The sequence below is a fragment of the Rhipicephalus microplus genome, chromosome 2 (genome assembly GCF_043290135.1).
Source record: "Rhipicephalus microplus isolate Deutch F79 chromosome 2, USDA_Rmic, whole genome shotgun sequence".
Lineage (NCBI taxonomy): Eukaryota > Metazoa > Arthropoda > Arachnida > Ixodida > Ixodidae > Rhipicephalus > Rhipicephalus microplus.
The window spans coordinates 130,338,899-130,358,995 of record NC_134701.1 but is presented as its reverse complement, the minus strand read 5'-3'; the positions used below and the strand labels follow the sequence as shown (position 1 = coordinate 130,358,995).

Below are 20,097 nucleotides of genomic sequence, written 5' to 3'. Positions count from 1 at the left end.
GGTAGTAATATCAATTTAAGTAAAACTGCTTGCACGTAACAACACTTCAAAAGATGATAAGTTGGTTTCAGTTGCTACATGTGATGCTCGGTTTTCCATTCCATTATTGTGCCTGCTCTGTAGATGACTTATCATAGAAAGATGAGTGGCAAGCTATGCTTGCTACTTTGTTATCATGGTCACTGCGTGAAAAGACAGCAGGTGGCAAAGAAAAGAAGTCATCATGAAGCATGTGATGATGGCACAGTTTATTAAACAAAGGTACAATGTTATGACATATGTCATGAGGTATACAGTCGAGCCCGCTTATAACAAACCTGAGCCTGACGCGACATTCGTTTGCTGTATTCCGAAGTTCGTAGTAAATGAAACACAGCTTTTAAAGAAATTGCGAGTGAAAACACAAAATCTTTTGCCCAAAAAAGTCCGTGATGCACTTGTTTCGAAGAGCAGAAGCGATAATCGCGGTCTCGAGTTTATTTCAAACGGCTGCATGCTCTTCGCCGATGCCCGTGGCATAAGCTACGTGAGGCACTGGCTCCACAGTTTCATCGTTGCAATCCGATTCCTCCAAATCCCTCTGGCCGTGTATTTCATTCACAATGCCCTAATTCATGCACGGTTTCGCGGTGTCTGCATCATCATCGGCCGTAATGAAACCATTGCAGCAGATATCCCATCCACTCTCTCTCATGTCTGAGTTGACAACGCGCTGCCACAAATCGCCGCCCAAGTGGTCCTGTTTGGAAGCTTCAGGCTCGGCATCGGGCCTGACGTCAACTAAGTCGGTCTTGGGAAAACAGTTTCGTGCGCATATAGCCGTCAACGCCGCCCACGATATATTCACCATCTCCACAGCTAGATATCGGGACGCCAGAAGCGGCAAGTTGGCTGCCAAGTGGTCAATAGCTATGAGAAAGCGCTCCGCAACACGGCACCTAATGCGTGGATTACGCCCAAGCGAAGCGGTCACGCTTTCGACGTTTTGTTGAGCGGCATGAAAAAGCGCGGAAGGCCTCCCGTCCGCCATCCTGACCACACACGCACACCAAGAGCGAGCAAGGCGAGCACATGCAACACATGTGCCAGAACGCGAGGAACAGCTGTGGACCCCTTTCTAGTCAGAAAACAGAAGCTTCTGAATTCGAGCCAGCATGGCTGCACAGAGTTAAATAGACTGACTTTAGAGAAAAAGCTGGACTGAAAAAGCTATAACCACCAAAGCGCTGACATCTTGGAACGTTGTCATTGTTGCCATCACAATACTTTAGAGAAGCACTAGATTTAAACGTTTAATACACTCAAATTTTCGCAGCACAAATCATAAATAAGCGTCTTCACATATTATAAATAAACGAAAATTGTATGAAGTTTATATCAACTACTTTTGTGAAAAATACCATGGCCATTTATACAATTTGCTCAGCGCGAAAAGCAGCGTTTGCAGGTTTGTTGAGTAGATCGCTCCACCATCCTCGTAACGTTGAGAGCGTGGTGACGTGGCGTGCGGCCAATTGTGCCGACTTGCTTGCGCGCCGGGTGAGTCGTATACAGTGCCTTGACGTACGTATTTTTGTTGCCATGCGCCAAAAACTCAACTTCATGTGACAGTATCATATTGCGATGTAGCAGAGACCTACCAAACAGAAAAATGCCAGGTGTCATTGCAGCATGCAAGGGCGACTATGAGTGAAGGTCACCCGAAAGCTGAGTATCGTTCCATTATGGCGGCACACGAGCGGTTATAAGTTTTAATGCATGGGCTCTACGGGGACCTTTTCCTCTGGAATCTGTATAACTCTTGGTGGCTGACGTCGCGGAGCGGTGGAGATGGGCGAAGGTGTTGTGATCAAGAGAGGAGAGCAGATTTGCGAGAGAAGGTGAAGGAGTTGCGATAGAGTGAAAAGAGGGAAGGATATGGCGGGAAGCAGACAGGTTGGGTAGCTTGCTTGGTCCATGAAACACGCAACTTGCGCGTAGAAAAACATGAAAGCGTGCCTGCGCGCGCAGAGGTCAGAGAATTGTTTTGTTGGGCCGGCGGGTCTGCATGGCCTCAGCGACTTCGATATTTCACGATTCGTTCCGCGCAAATTAACAGTCGTTCTTTGCTTCCGCACGCGTGCGTAGGGCATGCTGAGCTGAGTGCGAAGTGAGCGAGAACAAGTCCTAAACACAAAACGAATTGCGAATTATCAAAGTTGGTGGGGTAGCGTATGCTTGTGTGCTAGAACGATACGATAAGACAAGACGCAGACGATCAGATACAGTCAGTGTCTGACGATGTTGGCAAACGGTCTGGTCATTCCAAGCTGACGACACTAACGACAGTACCAGCGATCAAAAATTAAGGAGAGATGGCCGACTGGTCTTCGAAAGATTGGTGGCAGTGTGTGTGAAAACACCGGCCTCGTCTAGTGATGCAGGATGCTCAGAGTAGTGGGAGAGACAAAGGACGGAGGGCTGTGTAACAAAAAGCAGTCAGGGAGAGCGGAAACTAAAGAGGCGCGGAGGCAGGGACGGCGTTTTAACAATAAGAATTCATGGGCACCTAGGCGATGCCTGATCTATGGTCGAAAGTGGTTTCCCAGGAATTCGGCAGAGCGTCGACTCCATTCGCTGGAACCAATCGGCGGCTCTCGGAGACATTCATTGTAAGTGCGATTTCGTGCCATTGAAACAATGTATATATTCATGGTCACGCAGATATTGTTCGTTTTAAGTGAAAGTTCGTTTTAAGTGGGGCCGTTATATGAGGGCTCGAATGTATTATAAAGTGGTATGTACACAAAGTTTTGCGGCAGAGATAGCCTGCAGGAATGGTTCCCATGAACATGCATATATCATCTGCAAAATATCAACAGCTAATATAGCTTAGAAGGTGTACAGCATTTTTGAAATTCGAATTTGGAAGCTATTGACACCATCAAAAGATACCCCATGGGGACCCCCTTACTTGTAACCCTCATGTCATAGCTGCCATTTTTTTTTTTTTTGCCTCATTTGTCTCAGCAGTCTATACTTCTCGGCAGCTGCTCGTGAGTCCATGGCCGCGGCGCATGTGTCGAAAATTTTGTGTTTCCTGACACTTCTGTCCTGTTTCCTGTTCGAAAGAATTTCTTGATGTGGACCGTGCAGAAGTGAGTCACAGTTCTGCGACCTGACGTGGTCAAGAGCTGCACACGCTAGGTGGTGACAGTTGCACCTAGTGGCTTGTTGTTTTTAGAGCTCCCTCGAACCAAAACTGAAACTGTTCAGTACTGAGAAGCCTGTAATTAATGATCTCTCATGCACTGAAGCAAACAATCTGCCGTGTTATGACTAACAGGCTCCCAGCAACACAACGCAGAAAAAAAAAGTGCGATGCCAAAATTTTTTTGCATCAGTACCCCTTTAAAAGTATGTTGTTTTATATGTCTTTCACAAGCTTTCTCATTAGTCTTCTAAGTAAGGAAGTCATTCCAAGTATTCGCAGTAGCACTAGCTGTTGTGTAAGCAAAAAAAAAATTTTCCCTTAGGTGGTTCAAGAAGGGCAGCTTCACACCCAACTTCGGCAAGCAGCGCACAGAGGATACAGAGATGTGTGAGAAGGAGACGCAGGATGACAATCAGGGCAAGAAAGGGGAGAATCACACAGGTGATGAAAACCACAAAGAAAGCAAGGACTCCCCGGCGAATGGCGATGGCATCGGCGAACAAGGCAAGAATGAAGGCGAGGGGCAGAACGTGAAATCATCCTCCAGTTCAACAGACATCACCATTCCTATTGGTGATGCCGACACGGCCACGAAGGCAGACGAGAAGCAGGGCGACGAGAGCGTGCCGGAAAAACTGCCTCTGCGTGAGCGATTTGTTGTGTATCGACGTAAGCGCTACCTCCTTGTAGGTGCAGCCATTGGAGTCTTATTCCTCGTTACTGTAATCCTGGTGGTGACGGCCCTCTCTGGCGGAGGCTTTGGCTACGACGACGACGACTGGAGCATTCCCGTGGCAGCCACGGACTGCGGTCTAGTCGAGGGTCACATAGAAGAGGGTGCTTTCGTCTTCCGCGGCATTCCGTACGCTCTTCCCCCTGTCGGCGAGCACCGCTGGAAACCTCCGAGGGCCTTCCAAAGCATCAGCGAGTGCTGGTCTGGAACGAAGCAGGTGCACAAGTTTGCTCCTAGATGCCCCCAAAAGAAGGCACCCGGTGTGCGTTTCAACACAAGCGAGGACTGCCTCTACCTGAACGTTTACACACCATCCATGTCCAAGCGGGGCCTTCGGCCAGTCCTGGTGGTGCTTCCTGGCGGATCGCTCATGGGAATGGGAGAAGAGGACATCTTTCTGGAGCCGAGTCCAGGGCTTGCACGCACCCATGACGCCGTGGTGGTGACATTTGAGTACCGGCGCAATGCGTTTGGCTTCTTGTCCTTGGACCTGCTCTCGAAGGGGGTCAGGCCGCCGACGTCTGGGAACTATGGGTTCCTGGACCAAGTGGCAGTGCTGAAGTGGGTGCAGCGCAACATCCGCCAGTTTAATGGGGACCCCAACAAGGTATGATGTCCTTTCAAATAACTTGTCTTTTGCAAAGTTTGGTGGTATGGTGGCTGTAGACATGAACACTTGGCTTAACTGGTAGACAATGATGAAAAATACAATGTGCGAACTGGTTATTTCTTCCAAATCATATCTACCCTTACTCTGTCACTCCATGCTGAGTACACGAGCCGTGTGTTGACCTGGTTAACCTCCCTCATTTTCATCACTTCTTTTCTCTCTCTTTTTATTCAGTCAAAGTGCCAGAAATATAAAGGCTGTAAAGAAGCAGCACTGATGTGCCTGCTTCTTTGCAGACTAAGTCGTTTGGCTATAAGGATTATAAGAATGAATCTGATGTGGTCTCAAGTGTGACACTGAGACCGAATCACAGCACCTGTACCCTCAGCAGCAGAAGCTTGCGAGATGTGAAACACATGGCGGAGTGGCGGAAAACTGCATTGCTGCGCTGCATACCATGATGTGCACCATGGTGTTGAGGTTATCGGCGATGGCTTCCGAGATTAAATTCAGCAGCAGCGCGTTGTCTAAACGCACTCTTGTTAATTGCCGAGACCACGTATGGTAGCCTCGACACCACACTCCGGCACACTCTCGTCCGCCTGCTTCTCGTCTGCCTTCGTGGCTGTGTCACTATCACCGATGAAGATGGAGATGTCTGTTGAACAGGCGGACTTGAAAAACTGTCAGCATGAATTGTTCTATAATCTAATAAGTCGAAAGCAGGAGTTCTCTAACTGGGTCCTACGAAAACAGGAGTTTGTGTGAAAGGCATTTTGGGGTTCTGCCAGCGATCACTGTAAATGCAATCCGTCCTCGAGACACAGAATATTGGCTGTTCAAAGTAACAGGTGTGTGGAGACGCTATGGGCAACAATGCTCGCATAACAAGCTTGGATGCTGTACACATTGTGTGCGCATATGTGTGAGCTCATATTATTCGCAAAAGCACAGCATGCTTTTATGTTTTCTTCCGAGACACGACTAAGGGCACAGCATGCTTTTGTGTTTTCTTCCGAGACACGACTAATTCAATAAACTAAAGCTGTAAAGGTAAACTGTACCACAATTATTGCAAAACACACTATATATACAAGAATTGCAGGTATTATAGCCTCAGTTTGTAATTTATACATATCTCATAAAATGGGATTTGGTTGTGTGAAAAGGAAAATGCTATAGCGGTTCTGGGAAAACAGTTATTCCTGTCTAGACTGGAAAAAGTGTGAATGCAGCATTCATGGGAACTCTTTGACAGGTTCTCTGAGCAGATACGCTATGTATTTGTTGGAAGAATGCATGAAATTAGGAACACGTCTTGCTGTTCTAAAAATATGTTTTCACTTGCAGTGCTTTGTGCAAAAGTATTGTTAAAAAGGGACATTAGGGGAATGGTTGAAAGTCTAGAGATGGAGAGATCAATTGTGTCAAGTATTCACTGTACAGTCATATTGGTTGCAAAGTGTCCAAGGCGGTTTCACTCACAGAGTATGCACACTAACTCTTGAGACACGTGATGCGGAAGTTGTTAGTGTTTTGCATTTAGACTGGCGATCGCCGGTTTAAATCGCCAACCTCGGTAATTCGAACTCAGTAATTTCGAAATCCTGCCTAATTTGAAGAATTTTTGTGGTCCTGTATTTTGCAATGCAAGTTTGAGTGGCTAATTTAAAGCGGCAGTCAGCACTAGTCCGGTCATTAAAAAAAAAATTGGGTCCCTTTTGTCTATTCCTTCTGATTTTGACGCAAATCTGCAGAAATTACAGCCCTTATGTGCCACAAGGCAATGCACTGTAGCGCTACTAATGCGTGACAAGTGAAGCATCCTAGCCTTGTATCTTCCAGTGCAAAAAAAAAAAAAAAAAAACATTACGACTGAAATGAGTGCATGTGGAAAAGGTATTCTTTACTGCAATATAGCGATAACACATGGGCATATGTCGCATGCCGACGCTGTGAGGAGCAGGTGACATGCTGCCCGCGTGTTACCACTTTGCTGCAGTAGAGCACATCTTGTTTGCAGGTGAGATTTTGGGTGCCTACCAGACCACCTTTCTTTGGGGGGGGGGGGGAACCTGGCTGGCTGGCTGTCAGCAGTGAAGCCAGCTGTTCTCTCTTATTCGTGGCAAAATTGGGACTGGTTATTACTGGCAAACACAACCCTTGGAGCCATGAGCTAGCCAGCACAGACTGAACGACCACCTACGATTACTTTCAATAATTCAGTCTCTTGCATCCCACTTATTGTATGTTTCGTTCATTGAAAAATCAGCTTAATTCAAAGATTTTTTTTTCAGTCCTGGTGAGTTGGAATAAACAAGGTTTTACTGTACATACGACGAAAATTTTCAGTCTTTTTATGAAATGCTTCTTTCTTCAAATGCTTTCATCGTAGTGTGATTGAGCCCATAGCTTTTCTCAAGTACCATGGATAGCTGACCCAATAGCTATTAAAAGGTGAAAAGTAAGCAACCGTTTTCAGAAGTAATTTTGAAGGACTGCTATTGCTTTTTGAATGCATGCTGGCCTGGGCAGGTAGTTTGAGCTAGCTCAGCAACCACTGCTGGGCATCTGAGAGCTAGAACAGCTCACAAAGGAATCATTCATTGAGTGAAGAAAACAAATGTATGGTTTAGTGAGACTTTAGTAAAGGGGCAAAAAAATGTGTGTTAGATGGTGCAAATTTCTGATGGGTGTTCTGCGCAGGTGGTTGTGTTTGGCCATGGTGCGGGAGCAACATCAGCCCTGCTTCTCGCAACTTCGACAGAAACCAAGGGCCTCCTCAGTAGGGTCTGGGCCACAGGTGCATCTGTCAACTTCCCCAACCAGACAGTTGAGGAGGCTGCACGCAACAACCTCGAGTTTCTGGCGTAAGTAGATCCGTGACCTTACCATACATTTGTTTGTTTCTAAAGGAGTCTTTCAACGTTTCTTTGCTTGCCTTTTGTAGCACTGCAGTTTGTGGTATTGAATACTGACATAAATACTGGGGAATCAGCAAAATCAGTGCATAAAAAGTCTTTAAAGTTGAAAACTCGAGCAGACAACGAGAAAAAAATGTTTTCTGACACATTTTATTTTTCTAGAAATTTCGTTTGTTACTTTCAATAACCGTGCACCTCTTATAGAGATAGTTTGTGCTCACTATAACGGGCCGGTGTACAACAGTGTTTCAGATAGGACAAACCATTGTTCAGCCTAAGTTTGGTCTGTAATAAATTATTGGAGTGATGTTCGCTTTCAATAGACCAAGACACAGCATACTATAAATTACAGCAGACAATATTGCAGCATATTTTTTATATGTTGGCTGTATAATGTGTATCTTTGCCATGTTGACATAAGCTCACAACAGACTTGACCATACCACTATCTGCGCATTAAAGGCACGATAACAATAAATTGCACCTAGCAACATTGGAAGCTTTCTTCTAAGCCAAGCCTTCAGCTAAGCTTGTCTCTGAGCATGTTGGTCATGTAAATGGTTCACGTGTTGCTCGTGACTGAAATGTGGCGCAAAGTGATTGCATCATCACTTGAGGGTTCCGGCCAATCTCTTATCACAAATTTCTTTGAGCTAAGCGTAAATAAAAAAAATTTGGCGGATCCCACGTACAGTGGGAATCAATGATATGCGAAGCACGAATGAGAAATGTTGATATGTCACTTTAAAATCAGCACAACTTTATGAGGTGGAGGTAAATGATGTGTCGTTTACCTTTGTCAGCTATCCACGTCATGTGACACCAAATTGAGTATATGTGAAGCTAGCGAAACGACCGCGAGCATGCTATAAGCGTGGTATGTTGTTGTGTTTTTACATGACAGGCGTGTCAGGATTATTATGTTTGCACTAGTCATATATTTCGTCATCCATTGGCATCACGTAACACCGAATTCGGTATATGCGGAGCTAGCAAAATGACCGTGACCGCATCATGAAGGGCCCAATATTTTTCAATGTAGCGTCGACGTCGACGCGCGTGCACACTGGGCAAAGCGACGCTACTTTAGCAAAATGCGAGCACTCTATAGTCTGACGCCAGGCGCAACCAGTCAGAAATGCGACATGCTACGTTTCGCGCGAATGCGTTACCCAGACAACACTGCGTCTCCCTGTTTTCGTGGCGGAGGAACACCGGACGCGCTGAAACGCACATGTATCAAAGCAACGTGGCGTGGCGCACGCCTTCGAGTATATTGCAGGACCGACGCTTGGCATGGCAACGCCAACGTGACGCGAAGAAATGAATGCCAATGACCATGCGGGTCCCAAAAGTGTGTTTTTAGGGGCGAAGCTCCTTAGGGCGTGGGCTGTGCGTCCCCTGTAGCCTGTATGTAGCCTCCTCTAGTTTAGTTCTTGCAGTGTTCACTAGATGGCGGTACCGTCCCCTGTATGTAGCCACCTCTAGTTTAGTTCTTGCAGTGTTCACTAGATGGCGGTACCGTCTCCTGTATGTAGCCACCTCTCGTTTAGTTCTTGTAGTGTTTACTAGATGGTGGTACTTGTAGCTGATGATGAAAAGATGCAAGATGTTATAAACTAGAAAGCGGTACTTGTAGTTGATGAAAGACGCGAGATCTTATAAAATAGGAATGTTGTCACATATGGCGCGTGTCATTGGTTGAAGGCAATCGTTCGATTTAGTGCGGCGACGTACGCTAGGGGGAGCGATGTAATAAAATCGAGTGGGCAAAATGTACAGAGGATTCATGGTTTACCAGGTTTACCTCCGGAGCTTCGCCCACTCATCATCATTCACTTCGTGGATATGGCGGAATTTTTTTTGTAATGAATACCTGTCTTATGTTGAATAAACTTTCAAGTTTTCAAAGCCCACACTGCTGAGCAAAATACAAAACAATCATTTACGGACTTCAGAAAATATGAACTCATTTTACCAGATTGTCATGGTCTATTGTAACAAGAGTAGACTATACTGGAACTTTCACTGTCATTGCACAGCACACCCACTGTCGAGTTGCGGATGTTTTCAAAATGTTGATATAGAACAGCTGCCGTAGGGAATTCACCATTTCAGCTGCCTGTGCTTAAGCTACGCGAGGAAACAGGACTGTGTCCCACTTTACAGTGCTTCGTAATAAATTATGCAACCATTACACTCTCCTTTACCGACCCCTTAAAGAGCAGATGTGCCACTTTTCGAAAGTCTTGATCATGCCTCATATTTTTCTCAACTCGTAATTTCCCCTGCTGTGCCACCAATCCTCAGCGGAAATTCAAACTGATATCAGTGGTCATGCAATAGATGTTCTGTTAGCACCATGCCAGTGTGGACATGACTGAGTTGTAGCATACGCCAGCAGACTTCTGTCACCCACTGAGCATAATTATTTAGTCACAGTTATGTGGGCAGTCAAGAGGTTTCATTCGTATAAAAGCGAATTCCAAATCTGTTTCATCACGTTTTATGTTGGCTATTTTAACTCGAAGACCACACAGGGCGGCTCACACAATGTACTTCCCTCTGCAAGAATATCCATTTTTCATCGTATATGAGACAGGACAGTTAAGCAAGAAAGAAAATTGTTTAACCTATTACCCCGTGGAAAAACTCACCAAATCCTGATGCCACCTCTCGCATTTTCTCTGTGTTGCAGTTGCTTCGTGTTGGCAATTAGGAATTGCATAATTCTTCATTGTGGGACAATACATTTGATTCGAAGAGAAGTTGTATGAATGTGCTGGCCCAGTACATTTGCTTATTTCCACAATGTAACAGGGGATACAGGCTCTTGTGTATTAGTGTTTCTTAAAAATTGTTGGGTAATGCTGAGAAAGATGTGCATTTTTATGAGCATGTGGTATTGAATTCTTGAGTTATAACTGTATTCAGTCAGTGACTTACACAACACACACACAGCATCGTTGAGCTCATCAGTAGATATATGTAGCATTAACAGCAAGTGTGTGACCTTGCATTTTGATATTTGTGTTGCTTTCATGGCATTTAGTAGTGTGGCATTCTGAACTAATGATGATGTTCTGTGAAATGGACGCAGTTAACTACTGTTTACAACGTCCAAATCTCACAACCTGCACCTTACATGAACACTGATTTCCAGAACCAACCCATGGGGCTTGGAATATGACCTAACTGCATTGAGGGAGATGCACAAAATAAATCCATCGTTATTGTGATCATAAATTTGATGTATTAGTTTTACGCAAGGTTCGATCCAGCAGCAGTATCCTGCACGTCTAAAAACAAAATGCAACCATCCAGTGGTGCAATAGCGTGCAAAACTGGGCTAGTCAGTTGGTCTTTATATTAAAAGCTGCGCAAGAAGACGATGACACAAGAAGGACACAGGACAAGCATTGAAATTACAACAGTGGGGTTTGTTGCATAGAAAGGAATATACACACGTAGTCCGACTACATGCATCATCACATTACGGATACTTGTCACTTTTTTCCAGCAGGCTGAATTTGCAATTGCGTAAATGGATGGATGGAATGGAAATGGAAACATTATGGTTGTTCTTAATCTTGGTGGTTCTTATTAATGCCATGCTTTCATGGGCTTTCACATCGTCTGAACAAGATTGCAAAAAACTATGATATCAATGTTGTTTTCTCTGCTCTTCGTAAAGTTTGGAGAGCGTGTGCCATGATGGATGGGAGGGAAAATGTATGGTCACAAAAGAATGTGCGCTGCATGAATCATCGCACTTGTTTTGTAACCTCTGCATCGTGTAGTACGTGACGTCCCGCTAACTTAATTGCGGCAAAAGATATACTGGACAGTCTGGTGCCTGCCTTAGCGAGAGGCTACACCAGCACAACACATTAAAGGCACACCTACTTAACATTTGTCATCTCATTGTGGCTCCTGTTGTTAACCTTTGTTTCATTCTTCAAGTGCGGTCTTTGGGCACATTGACCAAAGGTACACGTAAAATTATAGAAGCTTTTTGCATTATAAACAACCTTGATGTTTGCATTTCCACCTATATGTCCATCTCCATAATTGTGAATTCAGCCGGCTTGAAAGATGTGGCTATTATCTCTAATGTGATGGTACACGTAGTTACTTGCATTTTTTGCTCTCTGTACAGTGAATCCAACATTTGTTGTTCGGTGCTTGTCCTGTGTCATTCTTCTAGTATTATTGTCTTCTTGTGCTGCTTTACCATGAAGTTTCAGCAGCCCCAAAGGGAAGAAATTGCTCCTCGGCTATACAGTTAAGCATGCTTATAACGAACCTTTATATAACTAATTCCTCGATATAACGAAGTTTTTTTTATTCCCCCCCCTCCCCATTACTCCATAAAAGTAAATGTATTTACGACCTCTATGCAACAAAGTAACAGCGGGAGACATCCTTGATATAAAAAATTTTCGCCACGGACAATCTAGGAACTTTGCCCGAATTTTGTCATTTTGGCACGAGCATGCATCTTCTGCCGTTGCCCCACTGCCGACGATGTGTGCACGGCACGCTTGTGGCCCTGGCAACTTTCAAGTGAGCACACGAGATGGGCAGTCAAGCCTGCACCCCAAGAGCCGGCGTTGCTGCCGTTCTGGCCGCCGCGGGCGAGTGCGCGAATTTGTCCTCCCCCTCCCTCAAAAAAAAAAAAAAAAGTACTTTTGCATTGTCAGTGCCAGTTTTAGTTATTGTCACGAATGTTGGGTCCTGCTGCATATGGAGGGCACTTTACCAAATAGTTTTCCATAATATCCGTGTCGTACGCTCTTCGTTTTCGACGCTGTGCATGATTTCACTGCACGTGCATAGTGTGGCCCCCAACGACATTCAGCGTTGCCTTTTTTTTTCTTTTTTTTAATTTTAGATACGGGCAACAATGTCATCCCCACCGAGAGGATGTCAAAGTAGGTGCTGATAAAAATGATCCGACACCACGGTGTGACGATGACGAATCTTCGAAGGCCGGCTGGTCATGCGTTTCCGTCTTGCACCACACCACGAGATTGCGGGACCGTTGCTTTCGCGATTAGCTCTGGCAACAACACGACGGCGCGTTGAATGCAATGCAATGATTGCTGTAGCAAAAAATTGTAATGTTATATGAAGTAAGGCTGACAATCGACTCTTAGATACGATATCGCAGAACTCCTACAAAAGGTAGGTGTAAGCAAATACAGCCATTCCAGGGAGAAGTGCTTTTTTTACACAGTCTCTTCACACTGAAAGCGCACTGATGCTTGCCTAGATAGCACGTGCGCCAGCGATCGGGACCATGCCCTTAAAATCAAAGTTCACCCTGTTGCTACTCGAGCGACCCCCCCCCCCCCCCCCCCCCTGCATTTTTTTTCATGCTCGTTCGGCAGTTTTAACACGTGCGGGGATGTTATCCTATGCGCTTTCCAGCCGATAGACAAGAAGGGCCGGCTCGTTTGATCTCTGCTTCAACAGAGCTCGTGCGCTTTTACTCGCTTTATATGTTACAATGCACGGGGGCATGTTAGCAATTTAGACTTGTTACGGAATATGGTGGCAACGGCAAAAGCCACCGAAAGTGTCCATATAATTTCTATCGCAATAATAACACATTTTTTACCACCAAATAGGTGTTCTTGGTTAGCGCTGCCTTCAATTACCCTTCTGTATAAATTTGTGCGTGTATTTTTCGAATTTTGGACCGAACCTGCATATAACAGAAAGCTCTTTATAGCGAATGTTTCTGGGAATGTGTCGATTTCGTTATATCCAGGGTTAGCTGTATTTATAAGTAAGTTCTGGAGTCCTCACCCATGCAGGGCAAATGCATTGGTGCTCCCATGACTGATGCCAACTTAGGTATGTGTAGCCAGTGCACGAAAATACCTCTCTTGCTTTTCTTTTCATAGAGAATCACTGGCTTGTAATATAAGCTGTTTATATGCTCTGTCAATGGATCTACATCTAGGCCCTGTCACAATATGTTCACTTTTTAATGCAGGAACATCAACTGTACCAGCCTCACCTGCCTTCACCAGAAGACAGCCGACGAAGTAATAGCAGCTGTGCCCATGTCGTGGTACGATGACGTGTCTGCACAGTTGCCACGCAAGCAAGAAATGACAGCACCAAGTCTGGTTGTCGTTGATGGTGAGAACTATTGCACATTACTGTTGGCTCTTTTTAAAACAAATGCGTGAGGACTCGAAACAATGCATGACAGTGTTTGTTCGAGAACATGCTCAGAAGCCTTTAACGTCAGCATACGTTTAACTTGTATACCGCACATGGGGCTAAACAGAACAAAGCAAAGTGCCACCATGTCGTTTACATGCTGGCCACTTCACAAAATGACAAAGTTCTGGTGCTGTAACTGCCGTTGCCACATCGGTAAATTTGAAGTGGGACAATTATGAAGGGAGAACAAAGAATTCATATTTTGGTGACGGAATTTAGATATATGATGACCATGCGGATAAATTGAGTATACAGTCGAACACAGATATATATCGAATTGTCGGATATATCAAACTTGTAAGTTATTCCCTTGAAATTCCCTTGTAAAAGTATAGAAATTCGCTCGCTTATATCAAACGGCATTTTTACCCGCCTTCAGATATATAGAGTGCTGCGCGAACTGGAAGGTGCGCTTCGGCACTCACTGCGCCCCGCGATATCTGTGCCAGCGCGGCTCCGCGCGCGAATGGAAGGTGCGTTTTGGCACTCGCAGCACCCAGCAACCTCCGCGTGGCACCACGTATCCGCGAAAACTCGAAACGCTCGAAAAGAAAAAGTAAGGGCGAGAAAGCTTGGACTGCACTATCTCTACCCATCTGCAGGAACGATGAAGCTGGAGGACCTTTCTCCTTTTCTTTTACTTTTTTCTTGCTGTTTTGCGAGTTTTGATCAGCCAACCACAGAACATCTCACAGGTGGCCATCCTGTGGTGCCCATAGCCTTGCGAGCGCTGTGTTGCTTCCGTTCACGCATTGCTTAGGTACCACTGCATGTGCAGCATTTCTCTTTTGCGTGCGTGGTGCGCGAAGCTGCTGCGGACTCCTTGAATTGTCGACTTTTCGTGTAGCTATGGCCAGCATCAAGAAGCGCAAGACCCTTGACATTGTAACAAAGTTGAAGGCTATTCAGCGTGTTAAGGCGGCCGACAAATGTTCGACCGTCGTGGACAACTTTGGGATACCATGGAGCACCTTGTTGAAGAATAAATCAAATATCAAGGCAAAGGCGGTAGAGCAGTGAACTTCGGTAGCCTGTCATGTGCGCGCTCCTGCCCACGGGAATGTAGAAAAGGCACTCTATGCCTGGTTCTTAGAATTGCGCGTGAAGAACATCTCCGGTGGATGGCACGATGCTGATGGTTTGCTGCTGCACTCGGCGAAACGACTTGCCGACAACACCGGGTGGCTTCACCGATATAAGTAGCGCTACAACATCGTTGGAAAAACCATTTTCGGCGAAAGCAAAGCTGTCAGCAGCCAGGGCATCCAGCAGTGGATGACGAAGGAGTGGCCAGAAATCTCCGCTATGTTTTCCCCCGCGGATATCTTCAACTCCTGGCGAGATGTGAAGACGGACACAGTGGTCAACTGCTCCACAAGGCAGGCTTCGAGACGGTGAAACTTGTGGAAACCGGTGAAGGCGACGACGACGAGCGCATAGACGACTCGTTTCGCGACTTGTCGTTCCGCTTCCCAGCAGCAGTTCCACACGAAGTGTCTGCGGACAATTTCGTGGAAGCGGACTGCATAGTCCAAGCCGTTGTGAGCCTCGCTGACAAGGATATAATAGCTGCGATAGCAGGAACTCAGGATGCCTAGGACGACAGCTCATGTGACGAGGAGCATCGTCCGGGCGAGGCGCTGGCTACACGCGCGAACTTCGCCACTGAAGTGGCGGCAGTGTTTTGCGACATTCGCCGTTGTATCGGCCACATGAAGGAAACCGGGCTGCCGCACCTGGACAGTCTTGATAATGTCACGAGGTCGTGACGTGAATGAAGGGAGCAGACTCCAGGTCAAAGAAGAAACTTTGTTCGGACTGAACTTGTGGCCACGCAAAAGGAAAGTAAGACACTGGCACTTATAGCGGCGAAGAGAGCGTCGGTCGTCGATCAGCTGGCAATCGGCGAATCGTGTCGGCATTTTATACACCTGTTATCGAATATTCTAGTGTTATCACTAGCAACGACGAATGTTCCAGAATAATCTGTAATGTTCACAAAGTGGACGTAATCTTAACAAAATGATCTACTGCCATCCCGAAGTTTCTCTAACAGTGTAGGCGTGGTTTGCGCTGCGAATTATTGGCAGTGAAATGATGCGATAACAAAACTTGAAGACGGAACGTGGAATTAAGATCGAGACTAGCATCTTCAACATTTCGAATACGAAGCAGGCCAAGATAAGTGATTTTTTTCACGCAAATAAATCCTTCTTTTGCGGCGTGTGTGCCAAAGTAGTTGTCATTCTTGAATGTGCCTGTTGTAGGTGATGATCCGCTACAGGTAAGCTCTGGAGGCCTGCATTTTTTATATCGAATTTTCCATAAATCGAACTAATTTGCCATCTCCTTTGAGTTCGATATATTAATGTTTAACGGTATTGTTCTTATTACTGTTATCCAGTTTCTACTCTTTGGGTTTTCACACATTACAAGTAAAAAAAGCAAACCTTCTTTCTTTTTTTCCCCCCCAGGAGTCTTCATCAAAGATTTTGTCTATGAGCTGTGGGCATCTGAGAACTTCACCCGAGTTCCTATTGTAATTGGTGAGTGCTTTTTATTTAGATTTGTGTGTGGGATGCATAGGCATGCCACTTGCTCATTCACACTAGCAATTAACAGAGTTTGCGCTAGTGATTTGGACTGAGTGCCAAGCAGCTAATCAGGTTGACTTCTATTTGCACACCTTGTGCCATCAGCCTGTTTTCATGCCATGAACACCTCGCGATTGGTGCTTATCAAGTCTGCTTGCACTGCAGTCACCTCTCGTGAAATGAGCTAGCATTCTGTTCCTCTGCGAAGATGAGCAGTGAGCGATTGAGCTAAAAAAATTATTTTTTAGTTTTTTTCTTTATCAGTGACCATGCATGACTATCGTAGTTGTGAGACTTCTGTGATTTGCCGATGTCAGTGAGCCTTTATCATTAAAATATAAGGCACGGCAACCAAACTGAGGTTGAATACATTACGTTTGATAGTTTGCCATATCTCTGTGCATTTATTACCGAAAAAAATAAAAGCGGCATGTGCAATAAGGCTCCCTTTCTTGGCGTAGGTTCCAACCTGCAGGAGTTTGCCTCCCGAAGGGTGCTCCCTGAGGCAGACCAAGTGGACAGCGCAGAGCTCAGCTCTTACGTCAGGGACCGGCTGGGGACCATTGACCCCAAGTTGGCTGACAAGGTGCTGCAGATGTATGTGCACAACGACACAATGCCAGCAGAGCAGCTGCACACAATGGTAAGGGCAGCATCCTTAGTCAGTGCAATCTTGAAGCCATCAAGTGACTGTGCCCAGAACAGGAGACTACAGTCGAGCCTGTTTATAACGAACATGATCCTGACGCAGAATTCGTTCGCTGTATCCTGAAGTTCGTAGTAAATGAGACACCGCATTTAAAAAAAGCTGCGAGTGAAAACACAAACTTTTTTTTGCCTAAAAAAGTCTGTGATGCACGCGGTTCAAAGCACAGAAGCGAAAAGGACGGTCTCTAGTTTATTTCAAACAGCAGCGTGTTTGTTCGACGAGGCCCGTGGCATAAGCTGCATGAGGGTTGGGCTCCAAAATTTCATTGTTCTCGCAATTCGATTCCTCCAAATCTTTCTTGCCCCGTACTTCATTCACAATGCCCTAATCCGTGCACGGTTCCGCGGTGTCGGCATCATCATCGGCCGTAATGAAACCATTGCAGCAGATATCCCACCTACTCTCCCATGTCTGAGTCGACGGCACGCTGCCACAAATCGTCCCCGAAGGGATCCTGTTCGGAAGCTTCAGGCTCGGTATCAGGCCCGACATCGACGAAGTCGGCCTCGCGAAAACAGTTCCACGCACATGTAGCCGTCACCACCGGCCACAAAATATTCACCATCCTTACAACCAAATACCAGGACGCCCGAAGCGACAAGTTGGCTGCCAAGTGGTCAATAGCTATGAGCCAGCGCTCCGCAACGCGGCACATAACGTGCAGATTACGCTCAAGCCAAGCGGTCACACTTTCGACGTTTTGTTGAGCAGCAGGAAAAAGCGTGCAAGTCCTCCCGTCTGCCATCCTGATCACACAAGCACGCCAAGGCGAGCAAGACGCGACACGCATGCCAGAATGCGCGGCACAGCTCTGGGCCCGTTTCTAGTCAGAAAGCGAAACTAACTCGCGCCAGCGTAGCTGGCGTCGCGGAGCGATGAAAACGGGCGAAGAGGTTGGGATCAAGAGAGGAGAGCGGACTTGCAAGAGAAGGGCAAGGAGTTGCGATATAGGGAAGAGAGGGGAGGATATGGGGAAAGGACGACCTTGAAAACCAAAACACAGGGGAAGTAGGCAGGTCGGATAGCTTGCTTGAAGGGTCCACGAAACGTGCCACTCACATGTAGTTAAGCTTGAAAGAGTGCCTGCGCGTGCAGAGGTCAAAGCACAGTCACTTGGATCTGCATGCACGGCGGTGTTCAAAGAATCAGCGGCCGTAGTCAAAAATTGTTTGTTGCACCAGAGGGCTTGCGTGGGTTCACTGACTTCGATATTTCGCGATTCGTTTCGTGCAAATTACCAGCCGTTTTCTTGCTTCCGCATGTGTGCGGAGGGCATGCTGAGCCGAGTGCGAAATGAGCGAAAACAGGCCCTAAACAAGAAACGAATCGCAAATAATCAGAATCGATGAGGTAGTCTACGCGCATGCACTAGACGCAGACGATCGGTTAGAGTCGGTGGCTGACGATGTTGGAAAATTTTCTGGTCACTCCAGGTCGATGATGCCAACGACAGTACCAGCGACCAAAAACAGGGGAGATGGCGGACCAGTCTTCGAAAGATCAGTGGCAGTGTGAAAACACAGGCCTCGTCTGGCGATGCAAGGTGCTCAGAGTAGCGGGGGCACAAAAGACGGAGGAGTGTGTAGCAAAAAGCGGTCGGGGAGAGCGGCAACTAGAGGGGCCCGGAGGCAGGGTCGGCACTTAACAATAAGAATGTATGGGCACCTCGCCGATGCCTGATCGGTGGTTGAAAGTGGTTTCCCGGGAAGTCGGAAGAGTGCCGACCCCGTTCACTGTAATCGATCGGCGGCGCTCGGAGACGTTCGTTGTAAGTGCAATTTTGTGCCGCTAAACCAATGTATATTTTCACGGTCATGTGGATATTGTTCATATTAAGCGAAAGTTGGTTTTAAGTGGGACAGTTATATGTGGGCTTGACTGTATGTTTTATCATAAGTATGCGCTCAGTCTTGCTTTGGGAAGGGGAGGGGGTGTCACCATAGGCTGACCATGCAACTCCTTTCCTCATAGATTTAGTGCCATACGCAGGAAATATAGCCAACTGCTTTCCTAAGATGGTATCAGTTGTGCGTACTGTACATATTTTCAGGGCTCTTCATCATTTCAACTGAGATACAGTGTAAACCACTTACATACCTGCAAAGTCTCCCAGATTGTGACCATTTCTTTCGTTTGTACGGTTGTCATGACAATCTTCCGGAAATAGAAATTTCTGTGCGTGATCTGGCGGCAATGACAAAAATGCAGGTCAGCCTACTCCAGGCTTTTTACGAACCCACCGCATTTTATTATAAATGAAATAAGGAGGCGTTCGTCTAAATGTACGGTAGAATCTGTGATGCGAAACCGCGGCAGATACGAATTCATGAAATTCCCCAGCCGAATTCCACTGTGTCTGTTGGGCCGAAATTCCTAATCGCGGTGTGTGATATGAACTTTAGTACCGAAATTGTCGAACGAAGGCTGTCGAGAGCAGCATGCTCGAAGCTTCAGAAGTAAGCGGGGGACCAGCGCACGCACTGTCTTCTACATTGCGTGTGGTTGTTGCCATAACCGCTGTGGACGAAATTGCGGTCGTTTTGACACGATAATGTATGGCGACGACGTTACTGACAGGACTCCGAAAGTGTGCATATGTCCAACGCTCGACCAGTCAAAGCAACGCTGCTTTCCGCAAACTTGTCGACAATACAGCGGCAGATGCGATCATAGATAGCATGGAATGACTTAGTTTTGAAGGCACGTGCGCAGCCAACGCACATGGGCTGAGAACGGAACTACAGTTTGCCATAATTGTCACGCAGAAAATCGCAGTCGCGATGACACGATAGCGATCTACTAGCTCCGAGGGCACGTCGCTAACGCAATGGTAGATTAAAGGCAGTAAAGACGTAAGGAAAAAAAATGGCTAGAAGCGTTTTGGCGTTCCTGTCCAAAAAATCTAGTTGCGAGCAAAGCCAAAGCTTTGACCACCGTCTTCACAGCAGCCAGCTGCGCCGGTCCTGTAGGTTTACGTGTGACCCAGGAAGACGTATGCAAGTTGTTTTGACAGAAATAGATTTTGCTAGTTGTTCTTATGAAGCGAAATTTTGGGAGTATTTGCAGCTCCCCTTTTGAGAGATTCGCCTTGGGG

The 20,097-nt window shown here is 46.2% G+C and overlaps 1 protein-coding gene across 2 annotated transcripts in view; it reads left to right on the top strand.

Moving 5' to 3' along the window:
* Positions 1–20,097, top strand: part of LOC119170734 (neurotactin-like) — a 44,449-nt gene that overhangs the window by 12,949 nt on the left and 11,403 nt on the right. The window contains exons 1-6 of one of the 2 annotated variants that reach the window (XM_075886799.1): positions 1,419–1,539; positions 3,516–4,533; positions 7,243–7,406; positions 13,465–13,613; positions 16,175–16,246; positions 16,756–16,937. In XM_075886799.1, the coding sequence (XP_075742914.1) occupies positions 3,577–4,533; positions 7,243–7,406; positions 13,465–13,613; positions 16,175–16,246; positions 16,756–16,937 (1,524 nt within the window). In that variant the 5' untranslated portion in view covers positions 1,419–1,539; positions 3,516–3,576. Of the gene's footprint in view, positions 1–1,418; positions 1,540–3,515; positions 4,534–7,242; positions 7,407–13,464; positions 13,614–16,174; positions 16,247–16,755; positions 16,938–20,097 lie in introns of those variants that run through there. The other variant, XM_037421983.2, reaches the window with a different exon arrangement.